The sequence below is a fragment of the Lasioglossum baleicum genome, chromosome 16 (assembly GCF_051020765.1).
Source record: "Lasioglossum baleicum chromosome 16, iyLasBale1, whole genome shotgun sequence".
NCBI classification, from domain to species: domain Eukaryota; kingdom Metazoa; phylum Arthropoda; class Insecta; order Hymenoptera; family Halictidae; genus Lasioglossum; species Lasioglossum baleicum.
The window spans coordinates 3,556,634-3,574,386 of NC_134944.1; the positions used below are offsets into that span (position 1 = coordinate 3,556,634).

General features: G+C 42.3%; 1 protein-coding gene across 4 annotated transcripts in view; it reads left to right on the forward strand.

The window, feature by feature from the left end:
• The window catches only part of LOC143217279 (uncharacterized), a 301,556-nt gene that overhangs the window by 109,744 nt on the left and 174,059 nt on the right, over nucleotides 1-17,753 (forward strand). The window contains exon 4 of one of the 4 annotated variants that reach the window (XM_076441346.1): nucleotides 17,531-17,597. The exons of the other annotated variants lie outside the window; for them this stretch is intronic. Coding sequence (XP_076297461.1) covers nucleotides 17,531-17,597 — 67 coding nt within the window. The remainder of the gene's footprint in view (nucleotides 1-17,530; nucleotides 17,598-17,753) is intronic. 4 annotated transcript variants of the gene reach the window in all.

The window sequence follows — 17,753 nt, forward strand, 5'->3', positions numbered from 1 at the left end:
AATGTAACCCAATGTCGCAATAAATTGTAACGGACCGACTGACTGTTATACGATCCCCGCGCGACCACTATAGTAAATCCACGCTACGGAATTATCTCTTATTCCGACGGCGATTCGAAGGAATTCAATTCAAACGATATTTTTAATCAGTTCGGTGATTGCACTGTTATTCCCTACTGTACAAAGTGTTCCAAAAATTACCTCCTTCAAAGGGCAGATTCCCAAGGCGATTTCAAGTCAGTTTTTCCTTTGCGAAAATTTTCTCCGAGGCTCCGTTAAGGAGTTACGAATGAAAAACGCGGAGCAATCGGGGCGGGGCTACAAGTGGGCGGAGTCTGGCTCGGCCAATGTCAACGCCACGCTCTTAACGAAGCCGCGGAGAACACTTTCGCACAGGAAAAAGTGATTTCAAATGTGTTCATCAATCTCCAAATCACATTTTTTACATTTTTGTTACTATCGGGGCTACAGTGGGCGGAGTCTGGCTCGGCCAATGACAACGAGGGGCGGAACCCGTCGTTATTTCGTTGATAACTCCTTAACGGAGCCGCGGAGAACATTTTCGCAAAGGAAAAAATTATTTCAAATGTGCTCGTCAATCTAGAAGTCACATTTTTTAAAGTTTCGTTACAAGGCCGAACAAAAGAGTTGTAAAAAGCAACTTTTTCAAAAATAGCGCCCGCGCTGAGAGCAAAATCACCGGCGAACGACCTCGCGACAAGTTCGCAGGTTTTTCGGTGCCGTTTACAGAGCCGATTACGAGCTCCTCGTCAGCTCGGCCCGCTCGTATTTTATCGTTGGCCGAAAATGGTGTGCCGTCGATCGATCCAAATAATATCTGATTATCATACCGATGCCGGGGCATAACCGTGGCTCGATTAGCTCCGGGCGACGCGTTTACGTATAAATTATTCGTCACTGCCGTAATTATTTCTCCCGTGATCGTGCGTGTCGCTTCCATGAACGGGGGCTGATTTGAATATTTCGAAAGTGGTCTTTCGCTTAGACGACGGACACGTAGTTATTAAAGTTATATACCCACCCCTTCACCTCCCCTCATCCCTCGTCTCGCCTGTACACCGGTGTACCAACGTACAAACAGAGAGAGAGCGAGAGAAAGAGAGAGGGAAAAAAGGGATCGCACGGGAATAAATTACAGAGTACAAGGGCGCGGATCCTTGACGCCGGCATCCGAAGAATGTAAATTGTTCAATTGCGTTTTGCAATCGACCACGTATCGGCAGAGAGACTGTCAACCTATCAACGAACTCGGTTAACTATGACGGACGCAATCCGCTACGGGCACTCGGAAATTACTTAAGCGTAATTAACCTATTAACGCGTTCGCTTAAAGCGGCAATCTCTGATCGAATTTATTAGGTTGTTGCATGTGAAATGTCCGATTTTAGAACGCAAATGTTCCGACGCGTTTTGAACGAGAAATACTGTTACAGTTGACGGTTCATTGTACGTCACTTTGAGGCACGAAGCTTACGATCCTATCTTCAATTTTAATTTACACATATAAATTTCCTTGCAAACAAATTTGATTTCTCTATGTGTGGAAAAATGACATATTGAATGAACGAGTGGGCGCAATTTAAAGCAGTAAAAAGGTTGCAATGATTTAAAAGTGCTAAAACCTATGTATTTTTCTCAGCTTATTAAAATTATTAAAGCAAGAATAAACTATTCATGTGGCTCCAGTCACTTGCAATTAATAGTAAGAAGAACTACAACATAGTGCTGACAATCTTGTAAATGAAGCATGTGAGTGACCAGACGATTCAATGTCTGCCATAATACAATCAAGAAACGTGTGATTCTTTGATCAAAAGGAAATAGTTGCGACGACCTAATAGAAATTCGTGTTTACAGCGGTACACAAACAAAATCGTGGAATATTAATTTTTTCCCGGCTTGTAAGAAACAGTAAAATATTTTTACGTAATCTCTGCGTCTCGCATTTTTATCGTGCACGAAGATCCGCGTTCCAGTTATTTTTTGAAAATTCACAGAGCAGTATAACTTGGCGAAACGCGTTAATAAAGTAAATAAATACCGGGTCGGGGTTAATTATGCGGGAATTCCTTAATTAGATTATTCCCAACACCGCCCCATTCCTTTCCAGATTGTCCACTCCCGGGACCGCCTATGGCGACTACCATAATTGATGGACCGGAAGGGAACTATTTAATAAGGTTGCTTAGGCTAAACGAGTAGCAGTGGTAGTCGGTTTCACATTCCGTAGAGGTTTCCCAAGACGCTTTCCTCGTGTCGTGTCTTTAAGTATCCTCGCAGCGAATGGTTCCACGCTTTTGCCAAGATTTACTATGACGTTCACTGTAATAGTTTACTAATTCTCTCGCGTACAAAATTGTACGGACGTTACCTCGACAACAATTCACTTTTATGAGCCGTTCTTGGTTTAGACAGTTTCTGAAAATGGTTTGCACAGTTATCGTTCTCCGCACTGTGCTCGTTATGCGACTTTCGGGACCATAAATCATTGCTTCTCGTGTACAGACAATTTTGTGTACGTTGAATAATTTTCTTAACGGGTGCTTGTCTGATCGACAAAGATCGTTAGATCTTCATCCAACCATAATAAGAGTCGAGTATTTCATCTTGCTGTAATTAAAAGCAACATTTAAAATTTGTGTTCAACCTCGGCGATTCTATATAGAAAATTAAAACGTAAATTTGCATAAACATTCTCGGTACGCTATCAGACACTTATCCCGACGTATCTAGCGAGGCTAATCAAGATCGTCGTTGAAATGTGGTGGCTGGTTGTGGAAAAGCTTTTCGAGTTTCGCGCCGGTGGAAAATGTGTGCAATTGTTGGCCGATCGAATTTTCATGTAACACGCGAACGGAAAGAGCAGGATCGTTGTTCGTGTCGCGACCCGAAGCCCGTGTTCCACGTCGATAAACCCGGCCCGGTTAAAAGCGCATTATGCTAATTTTCATTTTACATTCTGTTAATTAATTGAACGTTCGCTTTCGTCGAAACGCCGCGCGCGGTTATTTACACGCTCGCAGGCCGCCGCGTCGCGCCGTCCACGGAATGTTTTTTTCCCCACGGTCGATCTCTATGCTAAAATTTGTTGTTTGATAAAATCAACCGATCGGTTTCATCAGCGTCGTTTAATGGAATTGTATCCGGCGCCGGTCGTCCCAGTAATTTTCTCGTAAAACGGACATCTGCGTGTAGGATCGTTTAATACCTTCGTATTAATTACGTTCACCAGTATTTTCGAAATTAATCGAACGCTTCCACTATTTTTGTCGATTTTAATGCCCGTGTAAAATTTGTGTTCGTGAAATACTGTTCATAAAATAATTGTTGGACTAATTACAAAATCTGTTCGACCATTACTGAACAGCGGATCTTTTATCCAAAATAAAATTTGTCCTGCGTGAATTGCAACAAACTGCAGCGGAATAGAAATTTGTATTCTTTCTTAATATTTATTATATATTAGTATTTTATATAATTGTTCTAAGGTTTTTACTGCTTTAAATCGCACCTACTCATTCTTGCCATAATCAAAATCAAAATTTCCTACGTGAATTGCAACAAACTGGAGCGGAATAGAAATTTGTATTCTTTCGTAATGTGTTTAATAGGTTGGAAATGATATAACAGTGTTTTATAATTCTTCTAATCTTTTCACTGCTGTAAATTACACCTTCTCGTTCTTGCCATAAACGCATAAAATCCGCTGTCTAACTATTACACACTCCATAATTTTTCCGTATACACGACTGTCGAACAAAAATCGCTTGTAGCAGTCTATTAGATACATATCTGAGCTGGTGAAGGCAGTCATTTGTATTAATTAGCCAAGTGCTCGATTTCTTCACTCGACCTTGATTGCCGTTAAACGATACGTGTTAGCTGTCACCGGTGCGGCGGTCTAAGTGACAAACCGGAGATTCCTAGTTTTTGCAGTAATTAAAAAATTTATATATACATTTAAACAAGTTTATTAACTCGTATGTTTTAGTCAAACCATACACAAACATCGCATGTAATCGTTATACAGTCGGCGTACAAAGTATTCGTGCAGATTTTAAAAACGAATAATTTTTTCAAAATTAGACCGAATATACATAACTCGAGTTTTTTGAGACGTTAGAGGGATTAGTTTTAAAAATTGTTATTGGCTGCAATTGCGAAGGAAAAAGTAAACGTCACACTGCTGAATAAAACTAACTAAATAATAATTGACGGTATTTCAGAGCCAATAAAAAGTCTCGCAGGTGCACAGCTGGAGAACGCAACGGGTGAAATTGTCGTTCGAAAAAAGAAACTCATAAATAGAGACGTGTTTCTGTACGATTCCGAAAGATTTGATTACTCGTATCGAGTATTAATCAATGTATGTAATTACGTCGGCGTGGAGTATCTACTGGCAACCGTTCGTTTATTATTACTGTTATTTGTTCGTCCGGTCTCGACTCGTAGCCCTGAAGGATTAAATTCAGGTTGCCTTCTGATTCGCAAGGTCAGTCTCATTCCGTGCTGTCACTCAGTTATCCATTTATATCCGTCCAATCATCCAGAGGTTCTCACTGTTTCACGTTCCCCGTCGCACCACGCGAATATATCTCAATCAAGCGCACCGGCTGCTCTCGGCGTTGTATTTCTGTGGCTTTGTTATTAATAGTGTCCTTATTAGCGGCGCGGCTCGGTCGCGATGGATCCTGTCTGCTCGATCGCACCTCGATCCCTTCGAGCTTCTCCTCGTTTCTTTTATTTCGCAAAACGCAGGAGTACTCCTCTCGATATATTCTTTGGAAGATTACTGGATGCCCTTCATTCTAAAATATTATCATTATCCGTTTCTTAAGTTTCCACGTTCATCGTCGATTCAACCACTAAATACAGTTGAAATTATATCGTGTGTGGTCTTTTTTTAATCAGAACAATGCCACGAATATATCGATGAAAGTTTCGTGAAACAATAAGTGATAATAAGAAAGATTAAATATTGCTGTTACATCTTGGTGATAATATCTCTCTCTGCCCTACTAAATATACTCTATTTGCCGCGATAACATCTGTATAATTTCAACTGAAAAATCTGGAACCGGTGATTTGAGCGGTGGTGGAAGGTTCAGTGTTAAAAACACAGTCCCTGAGCGACTAAAAAATCTGAAAGAGCCGCAGGCGGCAAGATATCGTTCCGGAAAAATGCCGGCCGCTGTTTCGAGGCAAAAGTAGCCGCGGCTCGTATGCAGAACACGCGACAAACAGTCTCTCGCGATCATCCTTGGCGGATTCTCCATCGAGGTTCCCGCGAAGCCGCCAAGGCCAGTGGATCTCTCGAGTTACCGACGATTTTCCGCCATTACGGCGGACCTCCAAAGTAAATAGCGGCATAATTGCAGTCATTATTAAACGGCCGCGCGGCGAATGAAATCGGAGGGAGGAAAAAGATAGAGGACGAGAGGAGAGAGCAGGGTGGAGAGCAGAGCCAGGCTCGAAGCTCGTTTAAAGTTTCTCTTTCGTTGTCAGCGAGTCGGCGATCACCGGCGCGGCGTTGTCGCCGCGTCCGAGATGAAGAACCGGGGGCTTAAGGTGTACACACGCTCCAACCAAGAACGATGCAATTACCCGGGTAATGAAGGAACTTTCTTGGGAAGGTTATCTTTCGTCGAGTCACGGCTGCCAACCCCGAACGAGCCGAGGCCGATGACAAAAGGGGGGCCATTCGAAGTTTCACGCCTTATCGGCGACAAGTATCTTCACTCCGACACTGACAACCTTTATTTCGCCAGCGTGAACCCATCCCTCCCTTATCTCACCCCCTACCACCCCCCGGAAACCCCGTTCACTGATTTACGGGCCAGTCTTTCCGTTTCTCCTGCCGAAAGTGGTGAATTTCTGCCATTCTTGCCGATTGATTAACCCTTTGCGCTCGAAGCTATTTTAATTCCAAAACGAAACGTTTCTTTCGACCTAGAATACTTCCGGTTGATAAATTTGATAAATGATTAAATAATAAATTTAATCTTGTTATTTTTATAAGGGAACATGTACCAGATTCAGCGTTGAAAATGTTTAACAACAATTACCACGCAGAAACATTTGTTTGGTCAATTAAGAAGCCGAAGAACGAAGCGATAGCGGTATCAATTTATTGAAACGAGAGCTCGAGCGTATAAACAAGTTGATAATTTGTGTTATCGCTGATCGTGCATCCTTTATTAGCCGCGAGCTATTTTTGATCGAGCGTATTCCGCCTAACGCCGCCGAGCGATCGCGAAGTTAATCGAGGCTCCCTCTCATAATTTGATCGGGGTTTAATTAAATCTATAATACGGTGCGTCTGTATTTTATGAATGCGGATAATTGATGGTCGAGCATCGAGATACGGGGAAACCGGTAATACGGCTTAAAAGTCTGCATCTCATTCTGCTGCTCGAATTTTTATCGGGTATAACGTTTCGCTGCATATTTTTTCGAGCACTTTAAGAGGAGATTGAAGGCACTTCGAAAGTGTTCTCGCGATCCCCGCCGAAGCAAATTCCGCGGTGAACACTCGGCGGAAAGTTGCCGGAAATATCGTGAAATTCTATCAACCGAGCAACTTCCCAAAGTTCTCGCCGGGGAAAACATTTTTACGGAAAATTGCTTCCGACAAGGAATGCGGCCGTTTTCTTACGAGTTTATTTGCGTTTATTTACGAGTTCAAAAATTTTTATTCCAATAAAATTTTTGCCCAACTCTGATTGTATCATTAAAACCATCATTCAGTGACCATTCCTCTGAAACCGTTATCTGTTTATGAAGCTCTGAATTTTCCGATTAATTTGATATAAAATACTCGTGCTTCAAAAATACTTAACTTAGTTGCCAAGCTAATGTAATATAATTGCACCCACGCGAAGTTGCGGTTTTTAGTACACGGTCTATTTGCAACACATGCAGATAGGAACGGTCGAGGACAGTATGCAGCCCTCATTTAACAGCGCATTTCCATGCAACTGGTTCAGGTTTCGTCTTCTCGAAGCTGTAGCAGAAAATGATATGCATATCGCATCGGTCAGAAAAACTGGTATACGATCGGTCGGAGCAGGTATGCTATACAAGGTGTCAATCGCGATTAGACAGCATCGCGACTGGATCCCTCCGATAAAAAGTAGCGAATTAAACGGGTTTTGTGCTCTGCACCGTGTTTGTGTTCTATTTTCGACGTCGTTATCCTAAATATAGTAATTGGAGAATTTACCATCCTACTTAACGTTCGATTTACGTGGAATGTCCAGCACACGCGCATTAAATGTTCATGCATCTCAATCGTCCAGGTATCCCAAAGGAAAAATTTGTACAGCTGCTGTAAAGCACAATCTTTCGCAGGAAACAAAACTTATCGCGGAGAGAGTGTACTAGTTTTTCTGAAAAAAATTCACAAAGGTCACATTCTCCAAAAAAAAAATTTGTATAGCTTCTTGAAAGCACAATCTTTCGCATGAAAAAAGCTTATCGCGGAAAGTGTACTAGTTTTTCCTAAAAAAAAAATCGCAAAGCTCGCATTTTCCTGAAAATTATATTTCTACTCGAGTTTCTCGAACGACAGCGATTTTACCCGTACAGAGCGTGTTAAACGAGGCATCCGAGCTTTGCGCGGTATTCAAAGGAATCCCTTTAGCGAAGCGATAGAGAGGTTAGTGTCCCGGTGTTCGCAGATCACGCAGATCTCGAAGCCTCGATCCACTGATCCGAACCACTCTCCTTCTGACTCGATCAATCGGCAATGGCCGTTTGAAAGCCTGGCTACGTGTGGGTATAGCAGTCCACAAGGATCCGTGAACACCTCGCAGCCAAGGATTTGGAGTGAAGCCAGAAAGCGATACCTGGAAATCTGTCGGACAACTCGATTTCGTCGAGAGCACGCCAGAGAAACTTGTTTACCGGTCTGATAATGGTATTCTGTCGGTTGCACCGACGGCCCTCTCGTGTTTCTGCGGCACTGTTAATGGACTTACGACGAATCGCCAGGATTTACACCGGATTACAAACGCATTTACGACTAATCTCTTCGCGTGTGACCAGCCTGTCCCTCTGATGCCCTCTTTCTTTACTCACCGTGTCCCTTTCTCGCTCTCCTTTCCATTCTCTCCCCCTCTCTCTCTCGCTCACTTGTCCTCGCTGTTACTCGTTTTCGCTCGTTCCGCTTGAAACGTGCTTCCCTCGTTCTGAACAGGAAAACTATTTTTTTTTAAATCTCAACCTTACCTGAAACTTATTTCACCAACACGCCTGCAATATTTTCGAAATGTAAAGGCATTTTTCTCGTGTAAACCGCATACATACTCCTTCATTCAGCAGGGATCGTCGTCGAACCAACACATGTTTCAAAGTTACTATTTTAGGACTACGGTAAATCCTCTATCGAAGCAAATGCATTTTGTCATAAATGCCTAAAATCCGCTGTCTATAGCACACAGTTTAACATTACCTTCAATGTATTAATACTCGATCAGCATGTCTGCGAAAAACTGCAACGGAAAAGATGATCATTGCCGGGACTGTCCAACGAGAGGGTGAACAATTTAATTGCACCCGAGTCCCGGGTGGAATCGAAGAACAGCGTCGGTCAGCAAAGTGTAATTAATGGGGATAATATCAGGCTCACGAAAAAGTGATGGAACCCGAGTGTAAGAGCGTGATTCTATAATTGCAGTGTTTCGAGTCTGTTCGCCACCCAGCGCGTTCCCAGCAATAGCCCGCAATTATCCCCAATTAAGATTCGTTTCAGAAGAGAGCCGGGGCGAGGTGCATCACCGATGCAACCGGGGGGTTGCTCGTCTCAATTGCCGTCGCGCGCGCTGGACTTCAAAATGACTCCGCATTCATTGTCTTCCGATCATTCTTTACGAAATCCTGACTGTTTAGAGTTCTGACTATTTCAGGAGTTCATTTTCTTTCCTAATATGTTTAACAGGTTGAAAAGGATATGGAAAGGGTACGATGTTTGGGAACCAATGTATTCACTAGTTTAAATTACACCTACTCATTCTTGTCACAGATGCATTAAATCCGCCGTCTACTAACGACATAATCGAAAGCGCGAGGCATAATTGGTCCGCGTCGAAGGCGCCGATCGCGGCCACGAGGAAGTGAAAGATCGTTTCACCGGCGAGCAAAAAACATTTGCATTATTACCGGGGTGATTACAGGTTGCGCTCGATTCGATACACCTATCCATCGTGGGCCGGCAACGAAACTTTCACGAGCGGAGAGGCTCGAACAGCGTTTTCCGCTTAATTTCTTCATCTCGATCGGCGCTCGATAACACTGTCCTGCTTCTGCTGCCCGGTTAAAACCGCTTCCGTAGCCGTACAGGTTGCGGTCCTGTACCTGTGAACAGTGTTGGGCAAATTTCATTTTAAATAATAAGTAAACGTGTGATTTTAATTTTTTATTTAGATAAAAGTAATTTACATAATTCCGAAAGTGATCTGTTTATTATTTCTTTCTTATTTGCCAATAAAAGATTATTTATTATTTGGATTGAGGTGGACATGAAATAAATAGTTTTTGGTCTTCTCTTATTTCCTGTATTTTGTATGTACAATGAACACGTGCGCGTTTTGTGTCTGCTATAGCCCCCTCTTCAGGTACACTGCTTCGCTCAGGTATGCTTCTAATTGATTATAAAAAAGCAGGTCGTTTGGTGCAATTACAAACAAGTTATGCTGTTTTAAAGGGCGTTCAGAAGAGGGTTAAGAACACACATTCACCTTCTCACACTCCGAATGAATTCTTGGTAAATTTTCTCACAGGAGTGACTCCCCGGGGTCCGATCAATTTCCACGGTATAGTGTATGCCGTATGGGCATAGTATTCGATCGTAGTCTCGTACCACGTCGCACCGAATTATCGTTAATAGCCGGTATAACTCGGACGAAGGTTCTCAACCGAGACTAGTGCGTGGGAGACACGCGTGGGCGTCGCATTATGCAAGCAAATTGCCTGATCGCAGAAACTACCGCTTCTGGTGATACAACAAGGCTGATGGCTTTACCATCGAATAAACGTCGCGACAAACGTCGCCAGCTGATCGCTTCGGCACCGTGTCCGAGCCCCACAATTTATAAACAGCGTCGTTCAACGCTTACCACTGTGGATCTCCTTACAAAATATAAATTATTTGCCTGACTTTATAATAGAAAAGAATTCAATAAGATTATCGTCTCCCCCCTGAGTACGTCCCAAACTGTAATAAACAAAATACATTATTTTTCCCATTCTAATTCTTCAAGAAGATAAAACAGCGATCTTCAAAGAAAAATAACAATTATTTGCCTGAATTTATAATAGAAAAATATTTAATAAGATTATATCATCTCCCCCAGAGTACGTCGCAAAATATATTTCTTTTTCTATTCCTTCTTCAAGAAGATAAGAAAACATCTAATGAACGTACCCGAATGAAAAAGTTTAATCATAGTATAAATACAGATTGAATTAGTCTGAATGAAATTTAGAAAACACGAGAGCACAAACAGGCCCAGAATATATTCTATGCAGCCGAGGTTTAAACACGACGATTATTATAAATATTCAATCTGAATGTATCTGATGAAATTTCTATTCAGCGCTAATTAAGCAATTATCCACGTGGAGATTCTCTAAAATACCATTTACATTATCTTATATAACGTATACATAAGTAATGCTATTAGACGAGGAGAGAGATAAAGATCAAACGATTGAATTGTTGGGCTGGGATTCGAACCCGGATGCAACATTCGCCGCATGACTACTCACGCTAATTGAGCTAACTACTTTGTTCGCGAGGCCTTTGGACGCAGCTTCTTTATTTTCTGGACTAGCTGTTCTCTATCTTCTAGAGTTACCTGGTTGTAATATACCGAACACGATTACGCCGCTTCCTTTCAGGATACTCGTTTCCTTCTTTAACGTTTCATTTTTTAGAACGTCTTAATTGCGATACGCACGTTCATGCCGCGGAGCGTTTTCTTTGAGAAAACAATTATCGCAGGTGTGCAAGAAAATGAAGAATCTTAGCGAAACATTTTTTAAAGAACTTCAATTGTTCCAGAAAAGAATTCCTATAAATCACATCTAATTACATTTAATTACTCCAGTTTTTGAAAGGCTACACATTTTCTGGAAAACTAGTTGTCCCAAAAAAGAATTCCTAGAAATCACATCTATTTTATTATTTTAATCAGTCCAGTTTTTAAAAGGCTACACGTTTTTTGGAAAACTGTTACGTTCTAAAAAAATTCCTAAAAATCACATTCTCCAAGACTGTCGTCGGAAAATCTTGAGAACTGACGGAACAACCACATTAATCAATGAGCAATAAATCCCCGAATCGCCGCACAATTTGTCAACAGAACATAAATCTGAAACTTCATAAAGCACCCATTGAAAGCCTCGACCATTAAGAAAGAGGTTGACCGGTTCGAGGGAGCTTTCCGCGAAGTAACTTGAAGAATAAAAAGATAATTTACGACAACGATTCCGCTGCGCGCGCCCGGTGCACTTCGGAATAAGCGAGGGCCGATCGCGGGGCCAAAAAATTCACGTTTCTTTGTACAGGCGGTAAAAGATGGATGGGTTATAAAGTCGAGATTGAATCTCGCGACGAATGGGAGCCGCATTCCGGCCGGACGCCAGCTAGTCAGCTTCCTGGTATATTTCAAAGGATTCGCGGTGCGAGGCGACAATAGTGAAAAAAGCGCACGCACACCTTTTGTGCGTGGTGTCTATTATATAATCCGTGGGTATTCAAACAAACCCGGCCGAGCAAGAGGGAGCCCTGGCACGCCGGAGGAATTGCAAAACACCGATCGTAAGAAAGGGCTCGCCGCGCGGCTGATTATATTCCCAGCGCGAGAACACGCATCTCGTTAAGTGGTGAACAAGCGGCGCGAAGAGCTACGTGCGTACCTACAATTCGCCTTACGACCTTCGACGATGAAGCCCTAAACGAGTTAAGGGGTTCGTGTCTGCCCAACGGACCGCAACAACCCGATTTTTGCCAATTTTTCCGGCTGAAAATTTATGCTCCTCTTCCTCGGACGATTACCTTCGTCAAAAGCAGAACGTGGCGCAGAATTTGTTGCGATCTTTAGGTGCACAACCTTACAAAAGCGCCAGTTCTGATTACAGTCCCCAATATAAATCTGTATTCTAATAAATCTAATATTCGGACACTCTTTTTAATATTGGATTATAATACGATTTGAACTTTTTCGAGCAGTTAGGACAATTGGTTTGCTAGACAACGTGAAAATATTTTTGAGAAAAAGTTGGCTCACACTAATAAGTTGTAAAATGCAACTTTTAGTATTTTCTTCTACAATTCCGACCAATTGCGATTGTGTAAAAAATTTCTTCTCACAGTCTGTAGTAAACCAATTGATCTAGCTTCCCAAAAAAAATTGTGACAAGCGGCGTGTACGACCACAGAAATAATGAACAGATGCATTAGGGTTACAAGTAGTTCTCGATGATCGGGCCGCTAGGAGATATCGCTTTCAATTCCTGATAATCTACGGGATGCACTTTCCATCGACAGGACAATAAAGAATCGCGTCTCGTACAGGGCTCGTGCCATTTATTGTACAACGAATTTCTATTTCGATCGGCTAATACCGGTTACCATCTGAAACAATTCATTCTCTTTCGTCTCGGTGATCAACAATGTTACATCGCTCGAACATAGATGTCTATCGCTTTATGGTTCGGACGGGGCCTCGATGAAAGGTGAATTACTTTGACTCTTTGATCTTTATTGCTACAAGTATCGCTTGTGCGTCAGATTTCACCTTTGTGAATTAGAAAGCGGTCGAAAGGTATCAGCGCCACGGTGCCATACTTTGATTCACTTCAACGCTCCGCTGCCGGAAATCGGCAATTCGCTGATCAATAACGCGACGTAGTTCTTTTCTTCGTAGCAGTTTGTTTTTTATTTAATATCAAAGTTATTATTAGTTGACAAACGGCAACAACAAACTGCTACAAACATGGAAAAATTACTAGTAATTTATTGTAACGCAAATTATGGTGTGTTCCCGTACAATTAAATCGTTAATTAGAACATGACTGATAAATAGACTGCGGAACTTCATGCAAAATAAAAATCGTTTGCATCAACTGCAACGAACAAGAGCCAAGTAATAATTTCCTTCATTCCTCAATAATGTTCTTCGGCTGCAACTAACACATTGATGTTCTTGTATGATTTTCATTTGTTCACTGTTTTAAGTTGCAACTACCCATTTTTTTGGTAAAATCCGCAGTCTACTGATATATATCTCTTTGTATTAGTTCTGGTCATATGTTTTCTGCATATTTGCATATGCTTTTTGCAGATTTTACGTGCATGGACATCCGCAGTCTACTTATAAGCATTGTTTCGCGAGTACGATCAAGCACAAAGATGCGAACGGTCCACAATTGCCGGTGATTAGTAGAGAAATGGTTCGCGAGAACCGTTTCCAGTTTAATAACGAACGCGGGAAATCTCGTTACCCTTTGACCACTTTTTCAACCCCTTGATGCGACGCGGCCGAACGGCCACGGAAAGAAACGCGACATTTGGTCTGTCACGCGGAATCGATTTTGCGGTTGAAACGCGCTTTTTTCCCGTCACTATACCAGCACCGCCATACACCGGCGGGAAAGACCGAACGAGAGGGAGCTTTCCAGACCCACGACCCCGTTTTCCATGAATTGTGAATTACACGTGCCGATGCCGCACACACACGCGTGCACACTGCACACCTCGTCCGAATAGAGAGACGATGATTCCCGAGACGTGTGCGCGTACCCTGTGAATCAAGTGTCCGAGTGATTTAATCACTGTGCTTTTGCATAGTCGCTTCTGAAGTCGAATCACTCGAAGTCTGCCTCGTGAGGCGCTGCAACGCGTCATAATCGGATTTTATGCAATTTATAACAAAAGTGGGTGGATGTAATTTAAAACAGTAAAAACATTCAGACGATTTAAGCACATCCATGTGTTAATTTCAATTTATCAGAATTGTTAAAGATAGGAGAAATTTTTCTATGGTTCCTGCATCTTGCGAGTGACGAAGAAAATTTTTATTTTCCACGAAGATCCGCAATTTTTAATTTTTGTAGGCGAACTTTAAAATGACGTCATACCAGTATTACTATCTCCATCTCCCTATACCATTTAAAAAAGACTAACAAGTAGAAAATAAAAAAATATATAAAAAGACTTTTTATAAACCACGCATTATATTAAAATGCACTAGAAAGGAGAATATAATATTTTTAGCCATTGGTGACTATAAATAAAAGCGTGGAGCGCAGAAGTGAAAAGAAAGAGAAACAGAAAAAGATTTTTGTTCAAGTTTCGAAAAAAAAGGCTTCAGTTGTCCGCGCCTTAGCTCCGGAGGCAAAATATGAACCACGTCGACGTGGATAATGATATAATCGAATCGGCGAGCGTTTGATTAGCGATACAACGATACTCTGCGATACGTGTACACTGTACACGCTCTCTCTGCTCCGTGACGTTGAAAGCGTCGCTTTTAGCGTCGCTTTCAACGCTTTTCCCCGTGCTGAAGCTCTGTTCGGGCTCGTTCAAATATTAAAATAAACGAGCGGGAGAAGCGGAAACATGCTCCGGCTTACAAAAGAGATTTTCCACTTTGCCGTGACCTGGCGTGTTCGGGATCGAAAAAGGGGTTGAAAGGTAGAGGGTGGAAGGCTCGGTGTTCTTTCGTCTGGCTCTGCTTCCGGGACAAAATAAATTTGCAGACGGGAAGCTGTGGCTACCCCAACTGATCGAGAACTACCCCTTCAAGGGTTGCGGAGGGATTTGGTCATTTGTCTGTCCAGCACTGAAGAACACGAGGGCGTTAACGGAACTCTAAAAATTATTATGAGGAAGAACAAGCGAAATTGTGTCTTGTTTGGACTCGTTTCAATCGGCAAAGTCTAATCAACGTGCTGGTCAATGTTGTGCAAAAAATAATGAAAAATGAACAATTTGAAAAAAATGATCGAAATTATGCCGTGTTAGGACTCGTTTCAATCAGGGAAGTCTCACGAATATGTTGGCAAAAAAATAAACAAAATGTTTACTTGCCTGAACCCTCGGTACCTATACGATTACAGTGTAAACATTAAACATGCTTGTAATCCGATCTCAAGTTCATTTATTGCATTTCTGCTGCGCTTCGGTCTCTGTTTACACGCGCTGTCCTTTTCTACGTTCGGCTCGGTCTTCAAAGCGCAAAAAAGTAGTGTCTCTCTGCGAACTATGCAAACGAACCTCCCCGAGGCCGTTGCGTCCATCGAATATTTACTGTATTGATATTTTATCACTCTCGGAGGGAACATTGTGGTCCACCGAAGGAAGAAGCCGCATCGGGGTCGAGCGAAGTCGAGGAGCAGAAGTGAATCGCGAGGGAGCGGGGATTGTCGGCGCGGAACATCGCTAATGCGCTCTAAATTACGAGCACTGAATCAAATTCACCGAAGCTAACAATATTCAGACGGCTGGCTGGCAGGAAAGCAAAAGGGGGCTCTGACTCTCCGGGTGACTCAGCCGCCGCTTTCTTCCTGCGGCTCTCTGTCCGGGAGGAAACTCTGGCTTTGAAATACAAGATGCTAATTGCTAAACGGGGATGTACACCAGATTCTAGCCGGCTTATCCCCCTCGCCTCTGGGTTTCCTTCGCCGCGGCCCTTTCTCGTTCTCATTTCCATTCTCATTCCTCTCTCTCTCGCTCCCTCTGCCCCGGTGAACCACTGAATATTCAAACTTCGACCGTGGAATGAGCGATAAACGCAACATCGAGTCTCTGTTACCTCGAGCAGCCGAGGAGTTAGGGGATGACATGCCGGTCCCCGAGGACCCCTATATTCTTTCACGCTTTCAACAACCCTTTAATTCCCATTCTATTTTTATCAACGAGGCACAATGATCGATTGTACATTCATATTTTAACGCTCTGCCTACCGGAAGACTATTAATAGCGTTCCGGGGAGTTTAACCCCTTCATGCTGCCGAGAAATGTCCCTGCTACGTTGTTGCGTTGTTAGAGCCAATCTTTCAAACAAACATGCTGTCGTAATTGTTTCCAAGTATGTATAGGAGTTTAGTGGAGCAACGAGGTAAGCGATGCAGAATAATAATCGATTAGAAAAATCTGTCCAGCTTCGTCTTTAATAAGCAAAGAAGTAAAATTCATTTTTTAATGATTGCATTATAAAAATCTGTTCAGTTTCGCCTTTAACGAGCAAAGAATTGAAAACGTTAAATAATTCATGGAAAATCCAGACTGCAATATTCAATGACGTTCTTCTGGAAATTTTCCAGAAGTTGTATAAATAGATCCGTAGTCGTACGATTCGTATGTAATGTATAATATGAAGGCTTGTAAAGCGATATGGGATACGGAAAATTTTACCGGCTAACGCACGCGTAAAGAATGTCTCGATCGGTCGGCAACACGTGCTGCTTCTATTTTAAAAGCGATCGCCGTCGATCCAGCGATTTGCGTCATTTTATATTTGAATTAACGATTCGAAGAACGCGATGCAGTCCCGTAAACTGGTTTCTACGGAACGTCAACACGTTGAAACGATTCGATGATATTTCCGTTTTCCCTCCTACTGGAACAACCTCTCGGAGGATAAGTAATTCTGCTTCTTTGATCTGCAATTTACATGCGAATACACGGCGGCGGCGGGAACATTTTTGTTTGTTTGTAATACAATGTGCGTATCTTTCCTGGCAAATAACTCTTCGCGTTGCAAACAGAGTGCGGAGTGGATTATTTATTAGAGACCGGCCTTAGAAACTCGAACAACTTCCACATCTTTGCTTCGAGTTCCTCGAATTTTAATGTGAAGGATGAATTATTTAATGCGAAGATAATGTAAAAGATTTTGTTTGTCTTTTAAGGATAACAATTAAGGACAAGAAGTCGACGAATGGAAAATTTCCAAAAATTGTCTAGGAATGCTATCTCAAACGTGTTCCAAATTGATTAAAATATTGTGTAGTTATCTGTTGAAAGTCAATAAAATGTCACAAATACTTTAGAAAATTTCTCCTTCATTTTGCTCGAAAATGTATGTAAATGAAGGTTAAATGAACTGTGTAGAGCTGTGTGAAGCTCACTTACAGCTGGAACAAGCCTAACTAAATCCAGTTAATTAAGAAGAAGCTATACACAGAAATAGAAGAAAAATTCTAAAAAGGCTAATTACGAAAGCGAGGATAAAACCAGCTCGTTAACGCTTCGAAAAAAGTGTGCACCATCCAGTCAGCCCGACAACACTCGCAGAGTGTATGAACTGTAAAGACATGCGCTCGCGAAATGCACCGAGGACGCGCGGTGCACGTTGCATGCTCGCTCGGATAACGAATCGGGTCTTGTTTGAGAAACGGATCGTCATCGGCCTGGGGGATAATAATATTAAAATATCACGTGTACGCGTCCCGGTAACGATAGAGTCATATTTAACGTTTCTTCTCTTCTTTTGTGTTGCAGGTACGTTCAATGCATTTCCCAGCGGCTTGGAGAGCTCGGCCGATCGTGCGATTCTCACTGCGATCACGTATGTATCTTTGCACACGTGTGCAGCGTGTCGATATTAATAATGAATGAAGCGCTGCTGCATATACAGTTCGTCTCGTTCGTTCGAAATTCGCGCATGATTTTACCCCCTCCCCGAGGTCGACTGTAGCCGCCCGCCGATCTTTCTCTCCCGTTC